The sequence below is a fragment of the Dysidea avara genome, chromosome 5, assembly GCF_963678975.1.
Source record: "Dysidea avara chromosome 5, odDysAvar1.4, whole genome shotgun sequence".
NCBI lineage: Eukaryota > Metazoa > Porifera > Demospongiae > Dictyoceratida > Dysideidae > Dysidea > Dysidea avara.
This window is the reverse complement of record NC_089276.1, coordinates 8,353,953-8,371,227: the sequence shown is the minus strand read 5'-3', so window position 1 is coordinate 8,371,227 and position 17,275 is coordinate 8,353,953. Positions and strand designations below refer to the sequence as shown.

The 17,275-nt window shown below is 38.9% G+C and overlaps 5 protein-coding genes and 1 pseudogene across 6 annotated transcripts in view; 4 read left to right on the top strand and 2 right to left on the bottom strand.

Moving 5' to 3' along the window:
• The first annotated feature begins 18 nt into the window (after positions 1-18).
• LOC136255613 (UV excision repair protein RAD23 homolog A-like) lies at positions 19-6,668 on the top strand. Its single transcript, XM_066048418.1, has 11 exons — positions 19-235; positions 286-364; positions 474-553; positions 876-908; positions 1,854-1,966; positions 2,807-2,937; positions 4,159-4,286; positions 5,561-5,789; positions 5,920-6,047; positions 6,096-6,332; positions 6,387-6,668. The coding sequence occupies exons 1-11, from the start codon at positions 170-172 to the stop codon at positions 6,498-6,500; spliced, it is 1,338 nt and encodes a 445-aa protein (XP_065904490.1). The 5' UTR covers positions 19-169; the 3' UTR covers positions 6,501-6,668.
• A 140-nt stretch (positions 6,669-6,808) lies between these two features.
• On the top strand, positions 6,809-7,363 carry LOC136254969 (dynein light chain Tctex-type 5 pseudogene; annotated as a pseudogene).
• Positions 7,364-7,373: 10 nt separating this feature from the next.
• On the bottom strand, positions 7,374-9,567 carry LOC136255630 (COMM domain-containing protein 9-like). The gene is made up of 8 exons (XM_066048446.1): positions 9,426-9,567; positions 9,311-9,374; positions 9,196-9,260; positions 9,061-9,145; positions 8,838-8,892; positions 8,742-8,776; positions 8,589-8,692; positions 7,374-7,629 (listed from the first exon to the last, which is right to left on the bottom strand). Exons 1-8 carry the CDS (start codon positions 9,471-9,473, stop codon positions 7,483-7,485), a joined length of 603 nt encoding a protein of 200 aa, XP_065904518.1. The 5' UTR covers positions 9,474-9,567; the 3' UTR covers positions 7,374-7,482.
• LOC136255626 (uncharacterized) lies at positions 9,518-13,785 on the top strand. Its single transcript, XM_066048438.1, has 6 exons — positions 9,518-9,626; positions 9,671-9,783; positions 12,225-12,340; positions 12,630-12,843; positions 13,179-13,505; positions 13,560-13,785. Exons 2-6 carry the CDS (start codon positions 9,717-9,719, stop codon positions 13,649-13,651), a joined length of 816 nt encoding a protein of 271 aa, XP_065904510.1. The 5' UTR covers positions 9,518-9,626; positions 9,671-9,716; the 3' UTR covers positions 13,652-13,785.
• A 26-nt stretch (positions 13,786-13,811) lies between these two features.
• Positions 13,812-16,345, top strand: LOC136255628 (translin-like). Of its 2 annotated transcripts, XM_066048442.1 has the most exons (6): positions 13,812-13,946; positions 13,991-14,081; positions 15,087-15,183; positions 15,512-15,627; positions 15,920-15,999; positions 16,075-16,345. In XM_066048442.1, exons 1-6 carry the CDS (start codon positions 13,857-13,859, stop codon positions 16,285-16,287), a joined length of 687 nt encoding a protein of 228 aa, XP_065904514.1. In that variant the 5' UTR covers positions 13,812-13,856; the 3' UTR covers positions 16,288-16,345. The 2 variants fall into 2 exon arrangements, with proteins under 2 accessions (XP_065904514.1, XP_065904513.1); XM_066048441.1 differs by lacking the exons at positions 13,812-13,946; positions 13,991-14,081 and having other exon boundaries at positions 14,104-15,183.
• The window catches only part of LOC136255618 (trafficking protein particle complex subunit 13-like), a 6,021-nt gene continuing 4,976 nt past the window's right edge, over positions 16,231-17,275 (bottom strand). The window contains exons 13-14 of the mRNA XM_066048424.1: positions 16,541-16,615; positions 16,231-16,441 (exon numbers count right to left, since the gene is read on the bottom strand). Coding sequence (XP_065904496.1) covers positions 16,346-16,441; positions 16,541-16,615 — 171 coding nt within the window. The 3' untranslated portion in view covers positions 16,231-16,345. The remainder of the gene's footprint in view (positions 16,442-16,540; positions 16,616-17,275) is intronic.

The following is a 17,275-nucleotide window of genomic DNA, read 5'->3' as shown; positions in this document are numbered from 1 at the left end:
GGTGAAAGTCATTAGAAGGCGTGGTCTACAGCACATGTGACTCACGTGATCGATCCAGCGCTGTCTCATCCGCGTGTCAGCAATTTTTTCTTCCAATAATAATTTCCCAGTAATTGTATAGTAGTGGAGTGTACTTGATTGTATTACTAGTAATCGTTAGTAAGTCAAGATGATAATCACGTTAAAAACTTTACAACAAAAGGCGTTCAAGGTCGAGATAGATGATGGAGAAACAGTAAGCATAACGGTATAATGGTGACTGTTATAGTAGCTGTACTTGTTAAGGTGTTAGCATTGAAGGAGAGAGTAGAAAAAGAACAGGGTGAGGCGTACCCAGTAGCAGGGCAGAAATTGATTTATGCTGGTATGTTCCTATCATTTTGGTGCTGTATTATCAATGTGTCCATGGCCAGTAGTTGTGATGTTAAGTTGGTGTATGTTATGAGGTCTTGAGTTGTTGTTTGGTGTTCCAGGGAAGATCTTAAATGATGCTACCACACTGAAGGAGTACAACATATCGGAGTCAAATTTTGTAGTAGTGATGGTCAGCAAGGTGAGGCTCACTTTGTACTGTGTGTGGTAGTGGTGAGGGGGGTAGCCTGACTGTGTCTATAACATTATTATGCTAAACATTACTATGCAATTGACAAGGGTATATGGCAACCCAAATCAGCTGATTATAGGTATATATATATACAGTGGCACTTTCCTTAAAGAACAAAAGACGCTGGTTGTATAGGGTATGATGGTGCCTACACATTTTCTGTTGTGTACTCACTCACTATTAATGGGATCATTATGATCTTGTTAGCTATATATTGCTGATGCTGTTTGAGTGCAGGAAGTGTTTCACTGTATGTGTGTCAATTGTGTAGGCTAAGACTCCGGCAAAGTCTCCACAGTCTGGGGTAAGAGTTGTGTAGATATATAGTGCAGTCCTCACCATCCTGTGCATGGCACAGCCATGTAGCTGTATGTCACCTAGTCACATGTTTGTGTAACCATTTTGGTCTGTCAAATGGCAGTTCCCTCCAAGGAGAAACTAAATATCAAAGGATAGAAATTTAATAGAAATGAAATTTTGCCAAAGTATCAGGCTAATTGCTTATCTTTCTGAATATGTGACCCAGTCTGAGAAAACCGGTCTTATCGCCCATGTCAGCAGATTCGATTTTTCACCCAGGACACACAGCTACATGAATAAACTATCTAATTCCACACTTAAAATCAGCTAGACTTGAGTGGTCTGGTTTTGCTGGCTGCTTTTCCCGAGCCCAGTGGCGATCCGTACGTGTGGTGTGGGGCCTTAATGGAGTTCTGGTCAGCCTGGGAATGACTGTATGTGGCTGTACAGCTCTGTGGTGTTGAATAAGTACCTCTGCTGTAAATTTCCTTTCATTTTAGCCAGTTTTGAGACTTCAATGGCTCAAAACTTGGCCTAATTCATCCCTTGGCCTTCCTTTTCAATTTTTGAACACCATCTTGCCTGCCTTCCAGGCCTCCTGCCTCCCACCCAATTTGCAGCTCGCCTGATACAGTCAACTTCGATTTAAAAACTATCTAAAATGGCGGGAAACTTAGTTGTTAGGTACTTGTACAGTGGATGCTCTGGAAGATAAGGAATTGGTGTAAAACGTGTGAAAATTTGGTACACATAGCTTCAACCATTGGCGAGCTACAACACACTAAATACTTAAAACCGGCATTTCTCGATACTTTTAAATAGGCGACAAGCCCGGTTTTGTCAGACTGGGTCACATATATTATTTTGCAAAGATTTTTTTAAAAATTCTCTTATATTTCTAGTCTTGCAGTAGTATCGTTGAAAAATATTATTGTCTTTTACTGCATAGGCATCATCGTCATCAACAACAACAACAACAGCTCCAACTAGTGCCCCCCAGCAGCCACCAACGACAACAACAGTAGCCACACCCACACAGGAAACTCAGAGTCCTGCACTAAGGTGAACCATTAATTGTGTAATGACAGCTTCATACTTTCATGGTAGTGCATCATTTAAAAATTTATCATTTACTTTGAAGAGATGCTCCAATCTTTAATGCGCTTAATGTATTTGAGATATAGTATGAATATATTATATGATTTTAATACAAGGTGTTGAAGGTCTTATTGTGCTCTTTATGTAATTATTTATAAATGATCATTAATTCCTTGGTGCCAGGTATATATAATAGGCAACCAGGAAAGATTTAGTAACTCTTACTGTGAGTTTTCCATGGTGTGTGCAGTAGTAGTCATATTTTACTTGATGTGGGAGGGTCATCAGAATGTCATTCCAACATTTAAAGCTGCAGAGGAAGAAGCCCCTCAGTGGAGTACTCTGCAAGGTCTTTCCCCAACTGCATTCTGCACAGAGTTGAACCAACGAGCCAGGGAAATGAAATATGGAAGATAAAAAAATAAAAATAATTTAAAAAGTACAGTTATGAAACACAGTATGATTTTATTTATGGAAAAAAACAAACATGCTTAATCACATTTGTCAATAGCCAAACTAATCCTACATATAGCTGTTTGTTCTATGGCTAGAAACAGATTGTATTGACATTTTAGTTGATAGCCTGGTAGTATAAAATCAGAGCGTGTTTTATTGGCCACCAGCATGAAAATGCCAGTTTAATTTTAAAAGTGATTTGCCTGTTGTTTAAAGCAGTGACCTGCTTGCAAAGGCCAAAATATTTCAACCCATAAGTGATCCACTAGATTAGGTGTGTGAATTAATAGACTGCATCAATTTTGAAGCAGTTGCTATTGTACCACATTTCTTATTCTCCATGTACAGTCAACCACCTACTGGTACGGTCACAACAGATTCAGGTCCTCTACCAGTTACCAGTAGTGACACATCAACAACTCCTTCAGCAACATCAGAAGCTGGTACCCCCACTGTGGAGACTGCTGCATCTACACTAGGTGTTTGTTTGTGTGTGTGTGTGTGTGTGTGTACTGTGCATGCATGCACTATTGTATGTTTGTGTTTGTACTGTGTGCATGCTTGTAAGTGTCTTGCAAAAATAAGCAATACCAGTGTGATGTGCATTAAATGGAATGTGTGTTCAATTGGAGATCCAGTAACAAAAGAGTGTAACAGTGCACATGTCTAAACAGTTTGTAAAATGCACTTATCATTTGTGGTCATATGTTGAATTGAATTCTCTTTTTGGGGCATTGTGATGAGCCAGTTAATCGTTTGAGAGGGCGTCCTGTATGTATATGTTAAAGTATAGCCGCGAGTGCTATATGAAAAATAAAGTACGAGGCGCGCGGCCGAGTACTTTATTTTTCATATAGCACGAGCAAGGCTATGCTTTAAATGATTTATGGAACTTTCTAGTCGTGTAGCTTCACCATACACTAGGACTCGTAATTAACAAGCGTTGCACGAACTATTAGCAGCCTGAACGCACACAAACTAGTTTAACAAAGTAACTCACGTGTATTTCACCATAGTTTGGCATAGTAGACGTTCATCGCGTCCTTTGGCAGGTTTTGCTCGCAACCCACAATCGATTCTATTGTGAATCACATGGTGAAGTATTTCCGTGATATCTCCAGGACTTGTCCGTTTACATTAACAAACGTAACAGCAACGTTACCTTCTCCCACCCATCATCGAAGCATTTAGGTATGTCTATAAAAGTAATCCAGTGGTGGAACTCGTATTGGCTGGGGTGATTGATCACTCAGCGCGGCGAGGCTATCAGCCCTTACCGGCTTGGGTGATTAGTCGTACTGGCGCGAGCCCCGTAGGCTATTAGCCTACACTAAGGCACGTGGGCAACTGTGCTTTATTGCCCACAAAGAGTGCTTTATTGCACCGCAAAGAGTGCTTTATTGAATGAATAAAGCACTCTTTGCAGTGCAATAAAGCACTCTTTGTGGTCGATGAAGCGGTTGGCCGGCTGAGAGTGTACTTTATGAGATATAAAGTACACTTTTCCCTTTGATCTCGCCCACGCAAAGTTCTATAATAATACTTAAATAGCATTGTGCAGAAATTTAGACTCCTGCTTGTATCCACCAGCTAAATGTTGTCAGTTTACATGTACATGTGATGGTATCCCTTTAAAATATTTGATATAATCCTACACTGCAATTGATATCGATTTTTAAAAAAAAAATTTATGCTTGTAGTATTGGGTGAGGCATATGAGCAAGCACTTACTAGCCTAATGGAACTGGGATATGATCGTGATGAGGTGGTACGTGCCATGAACGCCAGCTTCAACAATCCCAGCCGTGCAGCTGAATATCTCATGACTGTGAGTGTGTGTGTGTTGTCAGTAAGCATGCTATATTCACTTCAATACCTTTGTGTACCGTCAATATATTTGTAATGCTCCTGGCTTAATTAGCAGGTCACTTCACACACAAATAAAACATAGTGAACTAGAGTTGACTCGGTTCAAAAACCTCCAATAGTGTGAATAGTGTGTAAGCAACAGCTATGGTTACAAGACAATAACAAATGAATTTTGGGGAAGTGTTTAAGATAATGTTTCTAGTGGTTTTTTACCCCTCCCTAGTGGCTAATGGTCAGAGATGGCTAAAATGCAAAATAGGCTGGAAGAACCTTGTTTTAAAAAATTTCTACTTAGCACAATTAGCCACTTGAAAACAATATCAAATGCTACAATGACAGTGAATAAACCTCTGAACACCATCTCAAAGGCTTGTTAAGCACTGTGCTTAACAACTGGTCTTGAATTTCTTTCTTTTTGTGTTCAATTAAAAGCATACTTTTCACATTACAAGCCAATATATATACCACCTTCAAGAGGTGTTGAAGAGATGCAGATTTGTGTTCAGGTTAATTGCTGCAATTATTTTCATGGCTGCTTCAGGGTAGTGATGAGCACACTTCGAGGTCATACCATGCTGTAGTTCATCATCTGGCAAAGGCTGGCTGCTAGTGTAGAATTTTTGTCATGTTGTTTATATTGTATATGGATGATTTTAACTTGTTTACAGCACTAATAGTGACAAGTTTGCTTATTACTCACATTAAAGACTAGTTTTATGGGTGCAGGGCTTGATATCGGCTTCATAATCACATTCAAAGGCTTCTGAAAGATGTTTGTTGTACTTAGTATTGTTCTTGAGATGCTATACAGTAAACTATACTGTTTTAGGCTTGTACAAGCAGTCGTTTGTGAGTTCGTCATTTGCAAGCCCATTTTCCCCATCCGTTCCATGTTTAAGTCTTGTCCCTAATGGATCGATATCTCCCTTCACAACTGGAATCAAAACATTTCTCCATGCCTGCACATTATAGTGTCCCAAATATTGTGGCATATTTGCATATCATTGTGGATAAAGTCCATTGTAGACATCACCTGTGATGCAAATTTAACCCCTACTTTAGCCAATTTCAAGGATCGATGATCTCCCTTGTTTTAGTACACCAGCTTCTGTCACTATGATGACTTGTTTGGGAGTTATTGTATCCAACTAATACTGCCTATACACGCTTGTGCTACCGTAGTATCACCTTTGTAGCACCAGCACTGTTATCACTACAGTATGTTACACACAGGGTATACCAGAAGGAATATATCAACAGCCAGAGGAACAAGGGGCTCCCCCTGCACCAGCTGGGCAGCAACAACAACCAAGACCTGCTCCAGCTGGAGGTCAACAACCACAGCAACAACCACAGCAACAACCACCACAGCAACAGCAGCAGCCACAGATTCCTCTGGGTATGTTCCCTCCTGGAAGTGGCCAAGGTGGTGCTCCGTCTTTTGAGGATATGCGACCTGGAGGTGTGTGTGCACATGAGTAGCCTGCATGCATGCATGCACATGTGCTTATGTGTGTGCATGTCGCATGCACGCAGCATAGCCTAACTATTCTTTTCTGTGTCTGATTGTAACTGTTACATTGTCACCACAGAATCTCAAATGGCTTACTTGGCAAGACAGCCACAGTTTGTCCAGCTTCGTCAGGTCCTACAGAACAACCCTGCACTGCTACAACCGATACTACAACAAATAGGCCAGAGCAATCCAGAACTACTACAGGTAGTTAGTTATATCTGTTGGTATGTAATAATATTTTATTCCAAACAGGTAATCAGTCAGAACCAAGAGGCATTTCTGCAGCTACTAAACAATCCTGAACATGCAATGCAGCAACAACAAGGCCAACCACAGCAAGGAGGTGGTGGCATGGGTGGTCTTCTTCCTGGCATGCCTCCAGGTATGATGATGCCTCCTCGCGGCAGCCCGAGAGGACCAGGACAAGGTGGCCCTCCTGGTGCCATACACATACAAGTTACAGAACAGGAGAAAGAAGCAATTGAAAGGGTACAAAACAACTCAATTTATTTTTCAATTTTAATGTGACATCTGTTTTTTTAGCTAAAGCAGCTGGGTTATCCTGAAGAGCTAGTCATACAGGCATACTTTGCATGTGATAAAAACGAGGAACTTGCTGCAAATTTTCTCTTATCACAAGATGATGATGACAATTAACAACAGCCAATACTGTGGCTAGTAACCTAATATAATATGCAATTTCTACAATACCAGTTGCATACATACCATGATATACACAAATACATTATTATAAAGTATATTTGTACAATCAAGAGTTTGTAACATCTCTTGGTATGATTTACTAGGTGGTGATTGAATATTAAATTGAAGAGTGGGTGGTGTAAATAATTGGGGGTTAAGATGGCACCTCGTACAAGACAGGCGGTGCTATTAGCACCTTGGTTGTTAGGGTTTAACACATTTGTAGAATAAACAAGGTGTGAAATATTCTCTCGTTACCAGTTATGGAGAATAATGAGACTGCGGTCGATTCCCGACAAGTATCAGCCCACACTAGCGGTGCTAAAGAGCCTCCACGAATTACTGAAGAACAATTCGATCAATTCTGTGATAAGGGCGACCAGGATTTATTGCTAGCTGTTTTAACACCGACGCACAGTTCAGCTCAGGGGGACAGGAGTCGTAGCGCTGCGGACAGTGTTGCTAGATACGAGAACAGTTACCAAATGGCGCCAAAAAAGAAATTTCTGCCAGGGAAGGCGAGAGAAATAATTGAAGAAACTTTTCAAGAAAAGCTAAACGAGGTGGAATACTCGCCAGATACTTGCAGTGCATTGGCAGTAGAACTGAGTGAACTGATGAAGGAGAGGATTAAAGCTATGAAACTGCCCAGGTACAAAATTATCTGCATTGTTCAAATTGGACAGCGACTAAAGCAAGGAATCAGGATTGGTAGCCGATGCATTTGGAACACAAGGTTTGATAGCTTTGCAACTGGCGAATACTGCAACTCAACATTGTTTGCTGTTGGTACAGCCTATGCCATCTATCTTGAATAACTGAACAGAATGAATTATTATATTAATAACAATTTTTAAAAATAATAATTATACTAAAACACAAACCTATTTTACTTCCACACATAGAGAAAATGAAATTGTGTAATAAATAGTTGTTGCTATGTAGTCGCCTTGGCAACTGAAGAAAGTTGGTCACGTATCTTCCCCAGTCCATCCAACATGGTATCCAGAGTTTGTTTTGTTAGTTCAACATTTACACTGGTTGATCCTGGCATGTGATTTGTGCTTGTAGCTTGATCCTGTACCTAAACACACAGTAATGGGTGTGAATATAAGTCATGTCACATATATAGGTATTTTTTCTCTGGTCACACTGCACTGTATACTACTCAAATAGTCAGTGTATATATTTGTACAGCAGAGGAGGTAGGATATGCGCGCATGCCACGCTTACTTTAATTCCATTATTATTATTATTTGGGATTTCACGTGAGTCTCATACAAAACCAGCAAACACTGGAATTCACTATAGTATGTTCACATTGAGCTGAATCCTCAATAACTCATGGATGCAATTACACACCTACCTCCTCTGTACAGTCTATCCCATAGTAGTTAGTCTTAAAAGCTACAGGTGCTTCAATGTGTGCAGCACCATCAAAGTTATTTATGGTAACAGGAACATACACATACTGAGTCTCGGGATTAAGTGGCTACCTTTTTTTTGTCTACATTCAAATGTTTTCAGTGTCAAGTTTCTGTATTCCCTGTAGTATATACAAGCTTTCAATATTGCTGTATACCTAATTAATTGCTTCTGAGAAGTGCTGAGTAATCATTTAACTTGATTTTAGATTTGGTAACAAACATGTGATGAATTTACTTCTCGATGCTAGCAAAGTATTAAAAAAGTTTATTCAATGATTATAAAATTAACAATTTTGAAAGTACAGCAACAAATCACTAAATGTAATCAAATGCTGACTAACTTCACACTATATAAAACCCAAAAACTACACATCGATGACATCATAATTATCATAAGCGATGAAAGTTAGGACAGACAAATTTCTCACCACACAGTCTAACAGTCAATTAGGGGTTGGTTGTCCAGAAATCAAATGTACAAAAATCACATGCCTGAAAATTGCCAATGAAAATTGGCAGCATTCAGAGTAGTCTTGTGCTGACCACGACACTGTACACTTCATTGGTTATTTCCATCATTTTGTACATTTGTCATCAACAGTTTACGTCAACTCACTTTCATTTGAACCAAACAAGTTGGGACAGCCATTCTCATTACTGAATCAGACGACGTCTTGACATCAACACGCCAGTCAAAGTCGATCAAACGAGGTAAAGAAACTACACACAACCCATCACACACACATACATCAGTAGCAACTATGATTACCTTCTTGTAGTAATGCTTGACTTCTCCATTCAGATCTGCGGGGAATAACCAGCTAAGCTTGAAATAAACTGTAATTTTAAAACATTAACAGCTTACCCTAAACTAGCAAGTGTTTCTGACAATAAACCCCTCAAGTTTTTATGGAAATCCTCTGCAAAATAAACAATGTGTCATGCTTTAGAAATAAGGTTAGGATTTATGCCAATACACCATTCAGTACAGGGTATGTACTTAAGTACATTGTTACACACAGGTAAATGCATGTACGCACTACATATGTACACACGTACATATGTACACACACAACACAACACTTTACCAGGGAATACTGTCGAAATACTGGCTGCATCGGTGAGATTTTCGAATAAAACTAATTTCACTAAGTTGACAACTGCCACAATTAACTACAACAACAAAGACAATGTACACTAATCATACAACATCACATTCTGACCTTATTAGCTTCCACAGGTTTGATCCCTAACTCTGATGAGAGCTTAGCAATAACACTAGCTGGGACTACACAAATACAACAGTTAGACAAAAAATTACATAGTAAATTGTTAAACCTGTTGCATTTCTATGGGAGAATGCCACACGACACACGTGAACTACTACACTCTTGGAAGAAGCCTAAAACAGCGTACAAATATTTAAAACATTATTTCTAATATTTTACAAAACCTTTAGTAATAAGTTTAGAGCTGCTGCGTCATTTTCCGCTAACTCCATAAGGCTTTTCTAACACCGCTCGAAACAAGAATTTTCCCGAATGAAGCACACCAATAACATTCACGTGCCTCATGTGACTGCCTTATAAATCATGCTCGCGTGATCAAAACTGAAGTCAGCAGGAACAATCTCGAAGTGCAGATATTCGACACTGTTGGTTGCGTGTTTATAAGGGAGGAATAATCCATCGCATTTAGTTACTCTAGTTGGCGCGTTTTGTTTGAGATCATTATCACACTCAACATGGAATCGAAGGTGATGGGTGTAGTCCGTTGTTTACTAGTGATATCAGCGTTATTATACAGCGTTGGTAAGTCCTTAGTAATACATTAGTTTAATACTGTACTGTTCTCATTGCGGAGTAGCGTTTGTAGGAATGTTTGTAGAGTGTAAAGAATTTTAGATTTATTTTGGCTGTAGGCACAAGCCTACAGACCTTTAGTACACCATATGTATTGTCAATCTTGTATCTCTGTGTGTACCTGAGCTCATGCTTGTGTGTGTGTGTACTATAAAACATTAATAAATACAAAATTAGTGTTTGTAGGCATATACGTTCATGATTGTCATGGCTAATTATACTCCTACAAATATTGTGTCTGGCTGTGTCAGTTTCTATTCCTAAGGATTTGGCTGTTCATGTAGTGGCCTCAGGATGTATCTCAATTGCTTCTCAAGTATTGTGTCTGTCTGAGATAATGCTGGCTGTATGGCTTGACATATTTTTGCCTTCCAGGTGATCATGTTAAGAATTTGCACCCTATGATTACCTCATGTTGCCAAATAAGTCCTAGGTGATCATCAATCTTTGGTGTCCAATTTATAACAGGATCTCTCCCACTGGTCAATAGAGTCATGTCCCTTGACACTGTTCCTTTGTTTGGTAACAGAGGATGAGGGCCATTGAGTTATAAACACTGGAAGTTCCTTAGGGTATATTTATGAACAAGAGATCAGACCACTTTTCTTCCAGTTTTTCTGGTGTCTGGTGACAATTTAGATTCTCAGGAATGAATTCTTAAGTAAAAGGCTTGTTCGTTGAAGAATTTATACTTGCTGAACCTAGTGGAGTTTTTGCTAGCAAATAATCCTTCCTTCTGTCTGGGAGCCTGTATTCCGTGGAATATGGAATAGCAGAATTACGGAATAAGCGAAAATCACATTCTAAACTTTTTGTTATTGTTTATAGCCTCTATAACGTTTTAATATACATTCCTCACCTCGTAGAGAACACAATCACGATAGCACCGATCCTCAGGACGATCTTTAAATAGGATATGTACAAAGATATTCACTCTAGAACAATCTAACTAAGCTAAACTACCATCAAATACACTTCTCTACACAATTGCTAGAAAACTAGAAGTTCTTTGTGCTATACTTACTCATACCAGCTGTCACACACGAGTAACTGCACGAAGTGTTAGAGCCGAGGTTGGAGCTCTGATGTTGGGAGCTGAAAGCAGAATTATTCTCCGAATTTATTTGAAACACTTTAGGAAACGGTAACAGAGTTATAAGAAAGGTCAGATTATTCCATGCATGCAGGGTAGCTACCTAGGGGGTGGATTGTTTTGTCCTAAACTATTCGGCCAGTTAGCTAGCTAGCTAGCTGCTCATGTGTGACAGCTGGTATGAGCAAGTATAGCACAAAGAACTTCTAGTTTTTGTATAGTGAAGTGTATTTAACAGTAGTTTAGCTTACGATTGTTCTAGAGTGAATATCTTTGTACATATCCTATCAGTTTAAAGATCGCCTCCGAGGATCGGTGCCATCGTGATTGTGTTCTCCACGAGGTGAGGAATGTATATTAAAATGTTATAGAGGCTATAAACAATAACAATAAGTTTAGAATGATTTTCGCTTATTCCGTAATTCTGCTATTCCGCTATTCCATATTCCGTGGAATACAGGCTCCCCTTCTGTCTTAACTTTAGTCACAATGGAAATTCCAGTGTTAGAACAAGCACTGTGTTGTGTTTACTGGCACCAGAGATCTGACATCATTAAATAACAAGTGTATGAGCTACAGTGGTGAACCCATGATAGAGGTAGCATTAAAACTGCTCAGCTAAAAAGTATGTGAAGCATACCAGAAATGTGTAGAGGAAATCTGATCATTTCTACTGATGCTAATGTGTTCACTTGTTTCTGTTTCTATCCATCAAGTTGTGTGTGTTTGTTAAATGCCTTGTTGGTTCAACTTTAATTTTTGTGAATTGGATTTTGTGTTGCTGTCAGAGAAGTGAGGCATGACTTTTGTTGCTTTTCCAAGCGAAAAGATATATGTACCCTTAGTGTGTAAGTTGAAGCCTTGTTGTTAAAATTCCATCACTTGGCTGTAACGTGATATACTGCCACGTTACTGGGATTGGCATTGTATACAGCAAGCCATGTAATACTTCTTCACCGCAACATAACGTGTTAACCTTGTTCGGAATCGTGTAATCCTTTCAGCTATTAATTCCAAGAACTATATGTATCAGATAGGCTGCATGAAGATGTTGAATATGTGTGGTGATTATATCAAAGAGCTATGTGTGTAGGGTAGTAAAAAAATTTCCCATATTACTTTTGGGGGGGTATGTATGTTAGTGCTGAAACGGATAGCATTATTTTACTATTCAAAGAGTTGTGAACAAAACAACCGATTATTTGATTATTCTTTAAGCATGTATCAAGTTCATAATATTATGACATTATAATGGTTGACACATCCACTATTACTGATATTTGTCCCACTACTACAGAGGGACAACTGACAGGAAGACTAGTGATAACAGTTGAAGCAGTATCAAACAGTGCCATCAATGTGTATTACTTCATTGATCCCCAAGTTCAAGGCATTAATGATGTCACATACACTGTAAGTTGTGTATTCTGTATCGACAAGAGTTGATAGGTACATCTGATTCCTCTCACTATTGACATTTTATATATCATAATTTTAAGTTGTTATAATAATCCAGCAAATTCATTCATATCAAAGGTTAGCTAGTCAGGACACAAGTACACTGTCACTACCTTTTTTGGGCAGTGTGAAGAACACAGAAGTCAGTTGTACACTATTATTTACTTTAGTTGTTACATTCTTACTATAAAGAACTTGATGGTTTGTTATTCTTATTGAAATGTGTACATTTATTTTACTGTAGGTATATTATGGAACAGACGTAGCTGATCCCGCCACTTTTGATCCATCCACACCAGGAGCTATGGAGATGGCAGGCCCCACTACCCCTGAAACTCCTGCAACAATCACAGGGATTGATCCAGCAACAACTGTTACAGTAGTGGTAGTTGCTAGCAGTGTTTCAGCTGGAAACAACTTGACATCCTCCTCACAATCTGATATCACATTTGGAGGTGGTAAGTACTGCTGTATATGCTCTGTGTGTGTTCTGTGTACTAAGTGTAGTGTCTATAATGCCATCTAGCCCTGTGTCAAATGATGACGTAGCAGTTAAAAGGCTTCCTTTCTGTGTAATGTGTAGTTCCATTACTGTAATTTATTCAACCACACATTGATGAATGTATGAGGCTTTTACCAAACTGAACCAGTAAATCGGCCATGACAGTACTACTTTACAGGTAGATTACAGAACGTTTGAAATTTTCATTTGTTTCTCGTAACTCAGAGCAATACTCTTCTTCTACCTATACTGACTGTTGGCTTTATCTTATCAATATGTGTGTGTGCATAGGTGTCTCAGTTCCTACCATGGTTGGAGTGCAACGTCTTGATGGTAATAAAGCTATCAGGGTCACTTGGATGGCTCCCACTGCTGACAAAATTGTCTCATATGATATTCAGTATCGTACAGTTGGCCAAGAACATGTCATCACATTGAGTTCGACTGACCTGAATGATTTATCAATAGTAATAGATTCCCTTAGTGACGTGACAAATTATGAGGTTCGTGTGCGAGCCAACATCGAGGCACCACCTGGTGATCCCAATACTCTTGCAATTACAAGTGGACCATGGTCAGCTTGGGTGGAAAGTGAAGTTAATGATTGCACGTCCGTATGTAAGTAGAGTGTGTGATGTGTGTATGTCTTTATTAAACTTCTCTTGTTTGCAGGCCCAATAAGGGGTGGTGCTGTCACTCTACACAACGGAGTGTTTTTGACTCTTTTCACATCATTGTTATCAATTGTGGCCTTATGTTTTTAGACTTGATGGTCTATAGCACCCACATCATGTTCTACCATATTATACATAGTTTATTAGTTTGATTGTAATAGTTTTTCCATTGTGCTTGTGTTTTTATACCGCGTTTTTAATTTATCAAAATTTAATGTCTTGTACGTGGTGTGCGTTAATTGGGTAGCAACGGTTTCCTCTCCACTCGCTCAGGTCGATACGCACAGTGGTTTGCATGGAATCGAAGCTAGCTAAAACGGACAACTCCGTCGCTTTATTTAGTGAAATTCAGAAACACCTGACAGATGAACAGACGACTAGAGAGGTATGAGCTATGGGAATACAGCAAAACATTATGATGAATTACAGGATATAAGGACACGTGTTAAACAATTAGAGCAAAGCTGCAGGGAGATATATGCCGTACTGCAAGCCGTTCACCAGTACAGCAGCACAGAAGGCAAGGAAACGTGATGTGCGCGCGAAAATGAAATTTCGCGCGTAGTGTTATTATTATTATCTACTTTACCAGTTAGGCACTGTCTTCACAGTTTCATTTACATGCATATATACGTCACTTTACTTTGTAACCTATAAGGAGTTCTCACTTGCAATGCCCCTGCAACAGGCCTTTTGTCCTTGATAATGTAACGGGCTAAAAGGAGGCTAGTTGTGGCCAAAACGCTAGTTGTAAAATGATGATTGGGCTAGCAAATATTTGACAAAATAGCCAGCTGCACCACTAAGTATAAACTCAAAAGTTATATTATACTTTTGTATGTTTTAACTCTTACAATTTACTATTACAGTCTACTAGCTATGAATAAAAACTGTGACAAGGCGTGCATGTACGTACATACGTTAAACATAGTTCTTACTAAATTTTTAATCATTTCTCTAAAATTGCTTCCAGATTCAATCTTGGCACACACACAACACACAGACGTCCTGGGTAGGAGTAAGCCCCAGGCCAGCAGCACCTAGTTAGTCAGAAATCCCTCTTTAATGTTTACTGGCACTTTGTTACACAACCCTCTCTTTATTTTAACTGTTTGGACAATCATACAGCCTAGCTACTTCAAACACTATGTGTACCCCCCTTCCTGTCTCAGGTTAGGGATAGTTGTAAAATTAGCTACTGGGGTAATCACTACCAGTAGTCCCGTAGAACCATAATCAAATCACATGATCAAAGGTTAAATTTGTACTGAATCAAGCGATCAAGCAGTCTTAAAAATGGTGATCAAGCTAGCTCGAAAACAAGAAAATTTAGCACATGAATTTACAAAAATATGTGCTAAATTGTCAAGTAATCAAGGCCCTTTTTCAGGCAATATCATCTTCTCAATCGAAATCTCAATCCCAGTTGTAGATAGTTCTACAGGGTTATTCATAGTGACTGCTCCTAGTCTCACACTTGGTCTTAAGTACAAGACTAGACTGTATTTAGTTGTCTTGTTTACAGTATCAGCTATTTGTCACAATGTCTCAACTCAGTTTGGAACAGCAAAGGATCAGTTGAAGGAGCTAGAGTCACTGATACCAGCTAACTCCTACTACAAGTGTGTATGTTGTGTGTGTACACATGTTACTTGTGACAGGTATATACCGTCTATGCTCATCTCTGTAACACATCACATGTCTACAAGGAATATATAACTAATACAGGGCATACTCAGGGAGAGGGTTTTTAAGAACATAAAATTTGGGTTTCCAAAAATGAAGGATCCACGATAGAATGGGTTATGTTTTAAAACTCAATCTTCGCGTGATAGTGGCATCAGCTAGGTTGAGTCATCCAACTGTAGTGGAAACTCTCTTTCATAAATCTGCGTACTCCCCTGTAGTGCATACTGTAGTGTTACAATATGCAGTTTCTAATATATACAGGTTCCATGATCACTGGAGGAACACGTTACAAAGACTAGTGTTTCTCACATCACTGACAAATTATCTGATGACAGGGAAACTGCTCTCCAGGGCAGAGCTGTCAGAGAGGCTTGGCAGTGAGTTATTAGTGGAACATGTAACGTAACACTATGTTGTCTCCTTGTGATGATACTAGCATGCCTCATGTACCAGCAATGAATCATTTTTTTGCTACATCCTGTGTTTGAGGCTGTAGTAGTTGTATACAACACTACTCTACAAGGTCCCAGATTCAGTACTTGGTTGGTGTAGATTACTGAGGGATTGAGGAGCTTAAAATTTGTATATTGTACGATATCATATTTTGAGTATTAGGTGTTTAGCCGTTACATCTAGTTTGCATTGTGAACCTTGTGGTCTTGTTTTCAGTTGCAGCAAGACCAGAAGATGGGTTCCATCTTGACTTGGAAGACTACCTGATGGGAATTCTGACAATGACCAGTGAACTGGTATGTGTATCTGCACTGTATCTGTGCGTGTGACAATGGATGTTCGTATATGTAAAAATTTTCTTTCCTTTTAAGGCACGATTGGCAGTCAACAGTGTCACCCTTGGCAACTACACCCGTCCACTTGAGATATCAGAATTTGTATCAAGCCTGAGTGCTGGCTTCCAACTACTCAACCTCAAGAACGATGCGCTGCGAAGAAAGTTTGACTCGCTGAAATATGACTTGAAGAAAATAGAAGAAGTAGTTTATGACATCTCTATCAGGGGATTAAACAAACCAGCATAATGCCTGTATATGTATGATTTTAGAAATACATTTTAAAAATAATAAATACATTGGATTATCATGTGGATGATTTGTTTACAAACACTTGGCACAGTTTATGGAAAGGATATCTTTGGTTTGTTAGCATATCTTGAAAGCAGAGCATGCTGATGGCCTGAAATAAGAACAAGTACATACTCACAAGGGTAATAATATACATACACTGGGAAACTAAACATATTGAACTGCACACCACACAGAGACATGCACACACCTGCAATCCTGGTAGTATTGGTAACAAGTCGAAGGTTAGCTCAGCTGATGAGTGCGGCACCAATTCTCTGTGATACTGCAAGATTACACATAAATTTAGTGTAACTTGTGAACATACAAAAGGTGAAGTGTGTTCATAACACTGAACAAGACTAGGGTTGGGAGGTATTTAGGTATTAGTAGTTCAGAAGGTATTTTTCAGATACCGTTGTGGCTTTCTAAAAATACCAAACAGCGAATTTAATGCATTAATTAAATTTTTGGTGGTTTAATGGTAGCTACACATGACGTCAAGCCCCATACAACCATGTATTTATGCTGTGGACAAGACAGACACAATAATTTACCTTTTGAGATATTCAAACCTTACTTTGTGGTACACTTGTCATTTCATTTGTTCCTTTAAAAGATCATTTTCACTACTAGCACAAAGTGGGTATAAGTGTAAATCATAGCTTACCCAGGTTTTTAAAAAGTGTATAATATAAAAGGTATTTAGTGATACCGAGGTATTTTTTCTAATACCGTACCGTTCTTCAAAAAAGCAATACCGTCCATCCCTACATAAGACTAAAAATTTTAGTCAACAGTTGTCACAAGTTGCACACCATAATATACACAGCAGATCTAAATTCACTGTGCTTTAATATGGCATGTCTACTAATCCTTTTCCCAGCCTTGGTGCTTGAGTTTTAAAAAGGAATCCAATACAATTGTTTATTCCTTCCTTTTTTAA

Bases quoted from the DNA above. Each gene is read 5' to 3' on its own strand.
- LOC136255613 (XM_066048418.1), top strand. From the start codon at position 170: ATGATAATCACGTTAAAAACTTTACAACAAAAGGCGTTCAAGGTCGAG. The intron at 1,967-2,806 runs GTGAACCATTAA...CTCCATGTACAG, and splicing joins ACTCAGAGTCCTGCACTAAG to TCAACCACCTACTGGTACGG. The intron at 6,333-6,386 runs GTACAAAACAAC...CTGTTTTTTTAG, and splicing joins AGAAAGAAGCAATTGAAAGG to CTAAAGCAGCTGGGTTATCC.
- LOC136255630 (XM_066048446.1), bottom strand. From the start codon at position 9,473: ATGGAGTTAGCGGAAAATGACGCAGCAGCTCTAAACTTATTACTAAAG. The intron at 9,375-9,425 runs GTTTTGTAAAAT...ACGCTGTTTTAG, and splicing joins CTCTAAACTTATTACTAAAG to GCTTCTTCCAAGAGTGTAGT. The intron at 9,261-9,310 runs GTTTAACAATTT...GTATTTGTGTAG, and splicing joins CTCCCATAGAAATGCAACAG to TCCCAGCTAGTGTTATTGCT.
- LOC136255626 (XM_066048438.1), top strand. From the start codon at position 9,717: ATGGAATCGAAGGTGATGGGTGTAGTCCGTTGTTTACTAGTGATATCA. The intron at 12,341-12,629 runs GTAAGTTGTGTA...ATTTTACTGTAG, and splicing joins TTAATGATGTCACATACACT to GTATATTATGGAACAGACGT. The intron at 13,506-13,559 runs GTAAGTAGAGTG...TCTTGTTTGCAG, and splicing joins TAATGATTGCACGTCCGTAT to GCCCAATAAGGGGTGGTGCT.
- LOC136255628 (XM_066048441.1), top strand. From the start codon at position 14,858: ATGGTGATCAAGCTAGCTCGAAAACAAGAAAATTTAGCACATGAATTT. The intron at 15,184-15,511 runs GTGTGTATGTTG...TAATATATACAG, and splicing joins CCAGCTAACTCCTACTACAA to GTTCCATGATCACTGGAGGA. The intron at 16,000-16,074 runs GTATGTGTATCT...TTTCCTTTTAAG, and splicing joins TGACAATGACCAGTGAACTG to GCACGATTGGCAGTCAACAG.